The sequence below is a fragment of the Propithecus coquereli genome, unplaced genomic scaffold, assembly GCF_000956105.1.
Source record: "Propithecus coquereli isolate 6110/MARCELLA unplaced genomic scaffold, Pcoq_1.0 Scaffold115, whole genome shotgun sequence".
NCBI lineage: Eukaryota > Metazoa > Chordata > Mammalia > Primates > Indriidae > Propithecus > Propithecus coquereli.
In genome coordinates this window covers 3,215,599-3,229,393 of record NW_012135525.1, presented here as the reverse complement: position 1 = coordinate 3,229,393, position 13,795 = coordinate 3,215,599, and the positions used below count along the sequence as shown (strand labels likewise).

At 34.3% G+C, this 13,795-nt stretch overlaps 1 protein-coding gene across 1 annotated transcript in view; it reads right to left on the bottom strand.

Moving 5' to 3' along the window:
* TMEM26 (transmembrane protein 26) overlaps window positions 1-13,795 on the bottom strand; it is a 35,971-nt gene that overhangs the window by 12,169 nt on the left and 10,007 nt on the right. The window contains exons 2-4 of the mRNA XM_012657375.1: window positions 7,620-7,698; window positions 3,228-3,341; window positions 896-1,116 (exon numbers count right to left, since the gene is read on the bottom strand). Coding sequence (XP_012512829.1) covers window positions 896-1,116; window positions 3,228-3,341; window positions 7,620-7,698 — 414 coding nt within the window. The remainder of the gene's footprint in view (window positions 1-895; window positions 1,117-3,227; window positions 3,342-7,619; window positions 7,699-13,795) is intronic.

Below are 13,795 nucleotides of genomic sequence, written 5' to 3'. Positions count from 1 at the left end.
GTAACCCACGGTTATAAATATAATTTGTGCCATAATTGGGATATTAAGTTTACTCAGTAAGTTAGTGTATTTTGTTCAGCTTTATGTTTTGTTGTTTGAGAAACACAGCATAAAGTAAAATGTAACATTAAAAGCCAGCCTCATTCCAATTTATTTTTATAGCACAGTGCAAAACAACCCAAGCTTAAAGTACATTCAGGCACTGAGACTTAAATCCCTAATGGTAAGAAAGTCATTCCATAAACAGATGTGATCATGGATTCTGAGTTTATTTGCTTGTGGCAAAAATAAAAGTACCAACTCAATAAGTTTTAATTTATAGGCATCTACACCAGAAAGCCTTTGGGCACTTTGAACAAAACTGACTAAAAATAAAATTCAGTAAAATAAAACCTCCTCTGCCCCATTCTCCATTTACACCAGGGAATGAAAATTCTCCAGCTGAATAGGAGAGAGGTTTCTCCGTGTATTCTCTAGGTGCTCTCTTGGAATTGTAGCTGTGCTGTGCTCTAGAAGAGAATTGTATGATTGGCTATGCTCTTGACACTGGAAATGGTATAAACAGGAGCTGGGGTGGTAATCCTACTCCAGGTTTTCGGATACCATGGCTCTGCCTGACCTGTGGTCATGCAAATATGCAGAACTTTTCTGTTCTCACCCACAAGGTACATTATGTGTACCTTTTTCTAGCAGAAATCTCCTTTATGTATTTTTTTTTAAATAAAGACTGGCTGGTTTTTCATAGGTATCTAAATAGCAGCAAATTCTCTGATTCTAACATTGGACATAGGATATCTTAAAAATTCTTATTCATGCAGAATAAAAATGGGAGAACAAAGAGACAGGTGCATGGCCCTGACCTTGAAAAGGTCTTTTCATTGCATGGCCTGCTTACCTCACATTTTGTTCTTCTAGGGTCTCACTTGTGAATTCCAGTATGTCAGCAGCTGTTCCCACAAATATAAGAAGAAGTTGAGAGAGTTGGTCTCGAGTGATCCCACCTCCAATGGGTAGAAGCCATCTTCCAATTATTAGCATTAACAGGAATGTCTGGTGGAGTCCCAAAGTCCAAACTTTCTCACATACCGTAGATAAGTTACTTACAAAAACTTTGGCCTATTAAACAGAAATGTCATACAGACAGAAAGATCATGAGCTACTGCCTTGGAGAGAGAGATCTTCACCATGGCTTTCAATCAAGAGTTTAACTTTTGTGGATGGTCATTGTCAGGAATTATTCTTCACTTGCTAAAGAAAGTAACACTCCTTTCAGAGGAGCACTGTGAAAAAATAATAGCTGATATGGTCCTTAAGATGAGGCTGCCTATACCTAGCAAGTAATTTAAACCTTACACTTGCTAGTGGTATTGTACCATATGATATTTAAAGAAACAATTTTACAAGGTTTTAAAGATCACTTCTCATTTTATTATACTCAAAGTATAACACAAAGCAAAATTTTATAAATTTCACATTAAAATCACAAACTCCCCCTATATTTTTCTTTTATAGATTTTAAATCTGAATTTACTGATCTGGAAATATTTTTAGCATGGTACAAATCTTCCCTTTGTTTTTTATTGCTTTAAAACTCTATTATATCTAACCATAAAAAAGGTAATAATGTTTATCCAATACCTAAATGTAAAGGCAGAGAATAACTGTAAAGTTACTATTTTTATTCTGAATACTTAATGTATTATTTAATAATCCATAAGCTAGCGAGCAATTGTATTCTGCCCTTATTAATTGCTCTCTGAGAAAAATTTGCATCCCACTCATGTATTCTGGTCAACATCTCTTGCCCAATTACCTTCTAAATAAGGCTCAAAGTCTATTATTGACCCTATAGGTTACAATCTTTTAAAGACTACAAGGACTTAGGTCTTAAGTGAACTGGATAATGATTCTGACTTATTTATGCAAGTGACTTAACTATGTTTGTGCAAAATTTATCACTCTTGATCACTGGCTGATATCAAATGCACAAGCAAAGGGTGGACAAAAGACAGGGCAGGATGCTAACCTGATTGAAGGATGAGGATCCATAACCTTTCGTTTGCACACTTCTTTATATCTCTTCTATGAAGCTTCACATGCAACTTATTTATTAATATAGGAAGCACAATAGTAGGATAAACATTAATATTTTTATTTGTCAGATGAAAAACTCAAGAGACAGAGAGACTAAGTGATTTGTCCAAAGTGATACAGATAAGTTGTGATTGGAGCTTGATTTAGAATCGAAGGTTCATTCCATGAAACCTCACACTATGTTTCTGTGATAGGGGTCTTGGCCTTGAATCTCTCCTTTACACCATTTTTGAATAGGCCATGATCAGTTTGCCAAATATCAGACATGTGAAGAAAAAGGAAGTGATTCTATTTGGGCTGCAAACTTTCTCTATTTTATTAATAAACACCTAAAAAATATATAAGGTGGAAATCCTAGCTAATTCAATAACACAAGAAAAGGAAATAAAAGGTATACTGATTGGGACAGAAGAAATAAAACTATTTTTGTTCATGGATGACATAATTGTCTATATAAAATTCCAAAGAATTGAGCAAAAAAGCCCTCTTGGAACTAGTAAGCATTTATAGCAAGGTTGTGGGATCAAAGGTTGATATGCAAAAGGAAATCTCTTTCTTATATACTAGGAAAGAATAAGTGGAATTTGAAATTGAAAACAAAATACCATTTACACTAGCATTCTCAAAAATGAAATGTAGATTTTCAGTTTTTACAAATGTACCACTCTGGTACAGGGTGTTGGCAGATGGGGAGGCTGTCATAGTCACAGGGTATATGGGACATCTCTGTACCTTCCTCTCAATTTAGCTGCAAGCTAAAACTGCTCTAAAATATTCTTAAATTCATATTTGTTTGTGTGTGTATATATATCAGATTCCAATCTTTTAATTATATCATTCCTTCACAAATGTATATGTCTCTCTTTGCACATAATGTCTGACTTATGTGTTCCTTAATGCTGCAAATTAAATATATCTTTTAATGTCTATTAATATGTTAATATTAACTTATATATAACTTAAATATGTTTAATAATATATAAAATATGATTATTTTGTGAATTACTGAGCCAAACAATTAAACCATTGGGAAATTTCTTCAGGAAAGAATGAGCTGCAAGGTGTACATTATGTTATCCTCACTAAGCTCACCATTTCCTGTATCCTTTAATTACGGTGGAAAAAGCTCTCACCGTCTTAATGAGATCATCCGTTCCATTGGTTTGTTCATTGGACATCAGTGTTGGATTGAAGTCTTCTTTTCTGCTGACATTCTGTGACTTTTCTTCGGATTGAATACTGCAATACTAAGAATTGGGGGAGAAGAAACATGCCAAAAAATATCACAATAAGGTAGAGTTTAAAATGGCTTCAGTCTATCCAAGAGATTATGAGCAGATATGTGAAGTTTATGCAATATGCATAAACATTTCCAAACATCAGAATATAGGCTTTAGATAGGAAACCACTTTTTAATTAATATGAGAAGAGTGTCAACTATATATGTCTTATTTTTCCATAGGTCTATGAGGATGTAAATGCTCTGAGTCATCATGAAGAGCTACAGAATTTATAGATTGATAACTGAGGCTCCTTTTGTGAATCCTGCGACAATTGTAAAACAAACCAATAACCAATGGCAATAATAAAAACATGTATGATCCTGATCAAAGCATTTACAGTATTTGGAGAGCTTGTTTCTTATCCAAAAGCCTCTTTATCTAAAATATACCATTCTGCAAAGTAAATAATCTATTTTCAATCTTGTCTGTCAAGCAACTTTAAAAATTCCATGTTCACCCACTAAAACATACATTTTAGTGACAGTTCACAAGTTAATTTAGGTTGAAGGAAAATTCGACAATAGACCTAAAAGAAATGATGTGTTTTCTTCCTTCATTTTGTATGTGAATTTCCGCAACTGAACTGTGCATGATTTTTATCTACCAGATGCTGGTAATTTGAGGTAGAGTAAGAGAAGGAAAAAGTATACGAGAGGAAAGGGGTGGCACTTGAAAGTATAGCTATAGCCAATGCATATTTTATAAACTGGTTAAAAAAAGGTTGAAGATTTTTTTAAACATCTGCAGTGCTAACATATTTTTGAAACACACACACACCACCACCCCCACTACTACTACCATTATCACACATCCACAGTCACACATTTGTATTTGGAGAGAAATTACTTAAAAAAATTAAAGCCATAAGAAGTATATTTTTCTTAATTATTCTGGATACTTCATCGATTATTCTATGAGCTACTTGATAAAGTAGAAGGGAAAGTCTGCCAAGAAGCTATTTTTTCTACCTTTCATCCAAACACACCACCACCCCCACTACTACTACCATTATCACACATCCACAGTCACACATTTGTATTTGGAGAGAAATTACTTAAAAAAATTAAAGCCATAAGAAGTATATTTTTCTTAATTATTCTGGATACTTCATTGATTATTCTATGAGCTACTTGATAAAGTAGAAGGGAAAGTCTGCCAAGAAGCTATTTTTTCTACCTTTCATCCAAACAACTAGTGTTATGGGTGAAATGACTAGAATAATTAAGAAAAATGGCCATATGCCATATCTCTAGGAGCAAAAATACAGCTGTTTTTATATTTGTGTGTGTGCGTGCGTGTGTGCAGCTAAGGCTCCAAGAAAAGATAATGAAGATAAAAAATTAAATCTTGAGCCGAGCAATAAATTCTCATTGCAGAGTAGTTTTGTGACTCTATCTCAGAACTTAATAGTCAATAGGAAATAAATTTTGACCACTTTGTGGGCATGAAAGCAGACTGTATATTAAAAGTTATGACCTTAATATGTTTTTGACATTCACATCACTAAAAATCCATAAACATCTTGTTATTTAAGAAAATAGCCATTCTTTAGTGCAGTAGAAGATAACTTAGAAGCAAATAGCTTTGTAATCCATATCTTGGTCTTAAGACTTATCTGAGTTCCTCTCTACTCTTGTTATTCTATTTGTTATATTAATAGACTGATGAGACTTTCCCTTAAGTGGCAACTACATTGGGATGGCAATGAATAAGTGATTTCACTCTGCAAACCTAGCCCGACTTGTACTGTTTTTGTGGTTATGTTGTTTACATTCAGCATTGTATAGGTGAGTTCATATAGATGACCTGGGTACCAATATGTCATTTTTTCATGAGCTATGTGTTTAAAGCTCTTATCAGCACCAAACTATTCCTTTAGGTCAAACTAGGCTGTGACACCATTAAGACCAGAATGTTTCCATTATTTTTATCATGCCACTTCATAAATAAACCTAAGAGCTAAGGTCACAAACATTGTCATAACCATCTTGTTCCATACATGTAGATCCAGCCAGTTTCAGGAATGAAGGTACCAAATTGGTCATCTAGGAGAAATGTTTTCATGAAATAGGTCAGGATGTTTTCCTAATGCCAAGTCACAGATTAGAACATTTAGGATGTAGAGTAGATGTGAAAGGAAATTAAATTACTTTTTCCATCATGAAAAACTCAGATGATTTTGATGCAAATGCCTCTAAAACATGGCAAGTATAACTGAGAAAGGCAGTGTGGTTTAATGGACAAGGGTCTGTTAGGTTCCCAGCCCCAGCACTGCTGTTGATTAGTTGTGTGGCCTTAGGAAAATTACTTAACCTCAAGGTCCTCTTCTATAAAATGGAAATGTACGTACCATGCCTAACTTATGGAGTTTCTGGGTTCATAAATGAAAAAATGTCTATGAAAGTACAAGGGACCATATGAAAAAAAATTGATTATTATCACAACCAAAATTTTCTAAAAGAGTAGATTAAGAGAATTACTGTAACTCCCTTTATTCTGCCATTTCTTATTTCTTCAAATGTAATTCCAATATTTTGTGTCCCTCTTCCATTTTTCTACTTCCTTCTCTGCTCACCCTGCCCAATTCAGTCTCTGGGCATTCATTTTCATTCTCAGCATCAAAACTAGTCAAATCCATTATTACTAAAGGTTCAATTTCTTTTGTAGTATGAAAATTAGAGAGGTACTGCCCAGGGCTCAAAAATCTTTTTTTATTAAAAAGAGGCTTTAGGTTGTATGCTATTTGTTGTAATGGGATTTGACCTGTATATCAATTAACTCTGCAACATATTTATATTATAAAAGCATTTGGGGAATGAATTGTTATTGTAGATGATAGCCATGTCATAGAATGGGATATGAAAGAAAAAATTGATTCAAATCACCAGAGCTTATTTCTACACTCTTGAAAGTAGTAAGTAGTAAAGAGATTGAAACAGTCCCCTAACTCCTTGTGGTGTAGTTTTAAAAAGCCATGATAATTTGAACTGATCAATCTACAGTTACAAAAATACTTTTACAAGCAGCATAGAGATTGCTTGTGACTTTAATGGTTTTTAGCAGGAGATTTAAGGAGGAAAAATGTTTTCTTCATCCTACATGCTTGTGGAATTCTTCAAAAATAGTCCACAGAACTATTTAATAAATTCCCCTCTGTGTGCCTAAAATTTGGAGCATTTTCCAGATGGGGTTATATTAATGTATGGGAGGCTTAACTTTGCAATAAAATTACCAACCATAGCAAAGAAATCTGTACAGTGCCAAGTTCTCACAGATCTTGCCTAAAGCATTTTATCAGTAAAGGTACTAAAATACTATTATATCATAACCACGATTCCTCTGTAATATAGTCCTGTAAACTGAACTGTGAAGTCCAAGCTGGAGGCTGATGGGCTTTACTAACTTGGACTCTCCAAAGTTGTATAGGAGCAGACAACAGTAAATGACTGAGCCCAGCCTAGAGCCTGCTAATAGAGTTGTCCGTGTAGGAAGCATCTCAACTAAAAATCTCTATATGTAAATTAGAGAGTTATTGGAAGCCACTGTTTATTTTCTAGGTCAATGTGTTCTAATCCATATGAGCCCACCTTCCCCCGGTGGGTCCTATGACTCACCTCTCTGCTTTAACCTTAGTTTCTGGATTCTAGAATAGAATTTCTATTCACTAAAATGACACATGGGACTCCCAAAAGTGAATCTCCTATAAACTGCATAGTCTGTATTTTAAGACAGACTATTTTAAGTAAGACAAAATATTTTAAACCTACAAGTTTGATTGTACTTAGATAGAAAGTACAAATAAAGGTTTTGTTTTTGTTTTTGTAGTTTCTAAAAGTGTCATTTTACAAGACGCCAGATTATCAAGGCCCACCCATTCTTAGCACAACATGGAAACTCAATGAAGCTGCAAAGGTTAAAACCAAATTTCCACACCCCCATGTCAACTCTAGCTTATTGTCGGGTGTGGGTGGGGGAGTCTTAGTAACAAGATCTCTAATACAAAATGCTAATTAATTATGTAATGTTAAATAATGTAATGTTTTTATTTTTTATTTTATTTTTTTTGACACATAATGGATTCACTCTTCTTTTTTTTTTTTTTTTTGCTGATGGCCTCCTATTTAGTGAAGGCTTGATGACTCCAGTTCCTTAGAAAAGCGCATTTCTGAAATAAATCAGATCATACTGTGGAAGTCGTTTGTTGCTGAATATTTCAATTTCCTACTTTCCAGAAGGATGTACCTGGGTCTCATGATGCATCTCAAGAAGCCATAATGATGGAACGATGCTAATCAGATATAAAAATATAGCTGGTGAAAACCTGTGAGAGAGGGAAGAAAAAAAAAGATAGTTCAGCTTTTCCAAAAAGAAAAAAATTATTTTAAAGAGAGAAAGTAAAACAAATGCACATACTCTGACCACATTGACTCAAACCTTTTTATCTTAACTGTTTATTTCAGTGGAGAAAAAAGGCATTATGTGATTTCTGCCATATGGATTATAAAGAAACAAAGTAACTGTAAAAGGCATTAGCAGCTGTCATTCTCACTGAATTTCTAATCCAATTAATAGATGTTAATTTTAATATGGTTTAATGGGACACTGCCAATTACTTTCAGGCACAACGCTGGATATTTTGTATTTAATATGTTTTACGAAAAGCAAATACAGGAATAGTAAATCTTCCTGGATTTATTCAACACTGCAATTCCAGGAAGATTGGCTGCATTGTTCAACATTAACCTAGAATTCTGAGAGCTCAAATCATATCATGCTAGAACACAAAAATCAGATAATAAGGACTAGGGGGGAATGAGAACAATCCACCTGTTTTGTGTGTGCTTTGCTAAACCTGTAAAATAGAAATGCAAACAACAGCTGAAGTGCTTGGTATTTTTTTAAAAGGCTGTCTATATTCATTATTTTTTGGCTTGAAATTCAAGAAGGGAACCTAAAGAGTGGGTTTTGTAGTCAGACACACACAGGTTCAAATGCCAGTTCTGCCACTGACCTTTCAGTTTGTTTCCTAATCCATAAAATTGGGACAATCCCTGCATCAGTCAACTCAGGCTGCCATACCAAATACCACAGACTGCATGGCTCACAGAATAGAAATGTATTTTCTCCTAGTTCTCGAGGCTGAAGTCCACGATGAGGGTGCCAGCATGGTCCAGGTCTGGAGAGGGCACTTCGTCTGGAGGCTTTAGACAGCGCCTTCTCAGTGTGTCCTCAGACAGAGACCGTACTCTCTTCCTCCTCTGATAAAGCCACCAATTTTACTGAATTAGGACCCCACCCTTATGATTTCATTTAACCTTAATTACCAAATTAATCTTCAAACGCTGTCACATTTGGGGTTAGGGCTGCAGTGTATGAATCTGGAGGAGAACACAATTCAGCCCGTAGCAATCACATTTATCTCACAGGGGTTTTTATTACACTTTCTGTAAAGCAGTGCCTGGCAGAGGTGGGTATTCAATAATGGGTAGATATTATTAGTATTATTATGGATCATTGTGCGATGAACAGGTGATGTCAAAAAATTTGAAATAAGATAAAAATAATATACTTTTCCAATCCATTTCTTCAAATGGAATTTCATTTTAGATTGGACTCTCGCATTATTAGAACATCTCAGAGTCAAAATTATAAGTCAATATAATTTTATTAAAATGCTTCTAAAACACACATGTGATGGTTTAAAATGACCTAGAAAATGTTAATTGCTCAACATGTAGAATTATTTGAGATGAATTGTTACCAAAACTATATTGTTATAATCCAGGAGAGAAAAGTGAATAAACTGAAATAAAAAGAATAGTTTTAGAATGGATTTTTTAAAGGCTATTAACCCTTTCATTAATATCTTTTTTCAATTTCTGGGGAGAGGGTGGGAGAAAGGGCAAGAGAAAGAGAGGCCTTTTTTTAAAAAATCAATATTTAATATAGATACTCCCCCACCTTTGATTTCCTGCAAAAACCAATTTTGAAACAAAAGGTTATAGGTCATGGTATTATTAAAATCTTGCTCGGAAGATGGCAAAGCTGCAGAGAGATATCAAAAGACCATGTTGAGCATGCTTAGAAAAAAAGGAACAATTAACTCTTTGACCTTATCAAAGGAAACATCAGGAGAGAATATTTCCTTTGTGAAATTGGGAAAGGAAGTGAATTCCAGTCAGAGGGACAGTTGAAATATGTAAATTTTTGTTTGGACAGATCAAATGTTGTTTAGACTATAATTTTGTTGACTCTCTGGAGATTAATTTTGAGATTAATTCCCCTAACAATACATTATAATAATAATCTAGGGAAAGCATAGACTGAATATATAATAGCTCTTGAAAGAGGTTAAAAATAAAACAAACAATAACCCTTAACATCTTCTATGCATAAGATTTACTTCTATAATTGGAAAAGAATACTATCCTGTTTCACAGTATTTCTTCCAATTAGGAAACTGGTTATATAAACAAATTTCAAGATTCAAGATTTTCCATGTTGCCTATAATAGAATATCTAAACTCCATAATCTGATAATCAAAGCCTCCATTATCTGGTCTTATCTCCACTTCTTCCCTTATCACATCCTATCAGCTGAGCAACACAGTCGTTCCAACCTGCTGTGCATCTAAAACAAAACAAAACAAAATGTTTTGGAAAATTCCCTTCACTTCAATACCTCTTCATTAGACTTATTTGACATAAAGAAGAAAAGGGTAGGAAGAAGGAATCATAGTAAGGTCCAAGAATTAATTATATTCAACTCAATCTCCAGCCTTGTTTAACTAACCTTGGGTCCTTGGTAAGAACAGAAAATGTCCAACGCTCTCCCAGCTGGGTTAATCTGAGGAGAGAGGTTCCAAAATGGCATTAGAGCAAATGTCTCCCAAAATTATAAAAGCTTGTTTTGGAAAGCCTTTCTTTCACATGTCTATCCATCCATATCCTACTTGTATTTTAAGGGCACAGTAGGAATTGATCTTAACCTGTAGTTCTCTTGTGACCCAACACATGCTGTGCTGCTTCATAGTTATGTGCATGTAAGACTTAGCTTTCCTGATACAGGTTTCTTGAAGGCAGATTCCTGGTCTTATGTATCTTTCTATTCCTTCTCTCTTTCCACTCCTTCATCTTTTCCTCACCCCCAGTGATATCACAGTGTTTCCCTACCAGTTAATGCTTATTAAGCAAATGCTTCAGTGTTTAAATGCATACATTTTTGAATAAAGGAGGGACTGAACAAATGAAGAGAATGGAGGCTACTGGCACCTACAAGGATCTTTTATTTCAGGAGGCCCAGGATCCAGCAAGTTCTTTGAGCTGTCACCCTTGAAGAATTATTACACTGTGGTTATTCAGTAGAAATTTCATAAACTTAGAAGACCCAAATTTGAAAACTGCCTCTTCCATTAATTTACCTTTCGAAATTCACTACCTTTCAGATGAGACTCAAAGTCCTCATCTGTAAAATGGGGAAAATAATGCCACCTTTTAGGGTGGTTATGAGAACTAAATGAGCTAATGTATGCCATGAGACTGATATTGTAGGTGCTCAATAAATGTAGTTGCGGCCTTCTCTAGGCTCAGCTCTGCAAATTTGCTCATGGCTACATATTTGGTACCTATGCTTAAAGGGACTCAGAGCACAGCAATTTAGAACACCGTTTCTTCAAAAAACTTATAATCAATTCTATTTTTAACCATTATTCTCATAACTAAACCTATTTAAGACTCCTTGAATCAAGGGACATTGTAGGTACTCCTGAGTACAAACATCATTATGACTGGCTTCACAATCAGTGTTAAGCCTATTACTGTCACACAGCCATGGTTTACATGGGCCATTTGCCCATCACAACCTGCAAGATGCTTCATAATCAGGCCTCTGCCTACCTCCTGGGCTCTGTTGTTCGCCTCTTTTTCAACTATGCTCCTATAACAGTATTCTTCTTCCAGTTCTGAAAAAAAAGCTAAGTGCCTTCCTAAGTCAAGCCTTCACACATGTGTTTATCTCCCTAGAAAATAACATATTTTTCACCTGGTTATCTCCTTCTCATAGTTCACCTCAGGGATATAGGACTCCTGCGGAAACACTTTCCTCGTCCCTTGAGTCTAAATTAGCTCTCCCTGTTCACTTTTACTTCATAGATTTTCAATATTCATAATTATATATGTGCACATGTATATGTGTGTGTATTTGGTATCATTTAGTTGTTATCTTCAAGCAATTCTAAATAATACAAGCACAAGAACTGTGTCTGTCCGCTCATAATTACTGTCATCTCTCGGTATCCATGGGAGATTAGTTCCAGGACCCGCTGTGGATACCAAACACTGGATATGCCCAAATCCCTTATATAAAATAGTGTAGTATTTGCTTATGACCTATATACATCTTCCCACATACTTTAAATCATCTCTATATTACATATAATACCTAATACAATGTAAATACTATGTAGATAATTGTTATACCATACTCTTATTTGTATCATTTTTATTGTTATATTGTTATTTTTGTTTCTCTTTTGTTTTTCAAATATTGTCAATCCATAGTTGGTTGAATCCATGGATGCAGAATCCATGAATATGAAAGACCAACTGTATACCCTTTACTACTTCCAGATTGTCTGGCATATTATGGGCTCCCCACAAATATTTAGTAATTTGATAAGGCCCTAGTTGATTTACAGTTTCTACTTTCTTGATGCTCTGTTGCTGGTTTAACTAGAAATCTCTTCTTGAAATTGCACCACAAATTGATTTTTATTGGAAGTTTTACTGAAGGAAACTAATTTAATATGTTCTGCTTCTATGAAAGATTTAATATTTTAGGGTGACATCATGGTTATTACTTATTATTTTGAGGGTCTGCAATATTCTTTATCATGTGTTGTCAGTGAAATTCATTTTTGGAACCAAGGAGAGTATGAAGTCTAAAAATTAATAAACCAGGCTTGATCCCACCTTTTTCTCTGCAATTAATCAAATTGTATGCCTGTTCTTACGAGCTACCAAATAATTTTTCTTCGAGCTTTGTCATGATGGCATCAGGTATAAGTAGATGCCAAGAGCCTTGTATGAAGACTAATGCCATAGAGGGGTCTGGCCAACTCACAAAAACTTATATCAGGTTTCTGGATATTTTTTATAAAAGCAATATATTAGACTGATTGAAAAAGGTAAGTATAGGATTAAATGATTAAGATATGTCCAAGTGGGAAATTTTTACAAAATTGATAGTACCCTATTCTCAGTGAACTATCTGCCCTTAGAAACTCAGATTTATTATTAATACAATCCCAATTACTATCATCCTATCAGAATACCTAAGTTGCACATCATTAGTACTTTAATGCCAAATTACTTTGCTTAGTTATTTTTTTCTAAATTAAAACCTTCCTGAAAGTATCTTTCTTCTCCATAGAAGTTTTGTTTTTTGTTTTTAATTCCACAGCTCTTAGCCTACTTACCAATTCTCTCCAAAGTACACAAGCAGGAGCACTGTCTCAAAGGATATTTTTCTTTATTTGCTTATGTATTTATTTGTTTATTGACAAATTCATTTGTTTTGTTTTGTTTATTAATTCAATACATATATAGGTCTTGCTATATGCTGGACACTGCTCTGAGCTCTTTAAGAGCTATACTCATTGCTTTATTTTTCAATTCACTTCACACTTTTGTATTTTATTTTTATAAAATATTATTTATCATAAAAAGTTGTCATTTCAACAAATTGTAATGCTTTTCGCCAAATGATTTGTCATGACATTTAGCAATTTAGCCCTGCAATGGATTTTACTTCAAATTGGCATTAGTCTAGAATTAGGATTCCATTTTCCTCTTTCAAAAAATGGCAATTACTGTTGTTTTCTTACTGAAAAAGTAACGTTCATTCATTTTTAGAAACATGTAATGATATAAATAAGCATATAGAAGAAAAATTATATCACCAACTACCCTGTTTAATTTTTCTCTTTTTGATTTCTGATGGTATACATAAATCTGAAATGAATAATAGTTAAAAGAAGCAAAAATAATGTTCAAACATTACTTCAATGTGAATCCAGATTTTATTTATATTTCATTTCTCAGTCTTTTCTACTCTACAAAATACAGAGGAGTTGTAAAGATACTAGATTCAAGTTTCAAAATCTCATGTTAAACTGACTTGATTGTCCTCGATAAAATTTCTGGCACACTTTTACAATAACGGGTTTATTTTCATGGAAATCAGGAAATTAGGTCAAAGGCCCTTTCATGAACCCCTAAACCCCATATAAGAATTTAAGGATTGCCTGTTTTCCTTACACGTAGATTGGTTTCTCTATGTGGCCTTAACGTACATGATTTCCATCTAGGCTGCTCAGCAAGGGCTTTCTACTGGTGTGCAGGGGAAATATGGTGTCCCA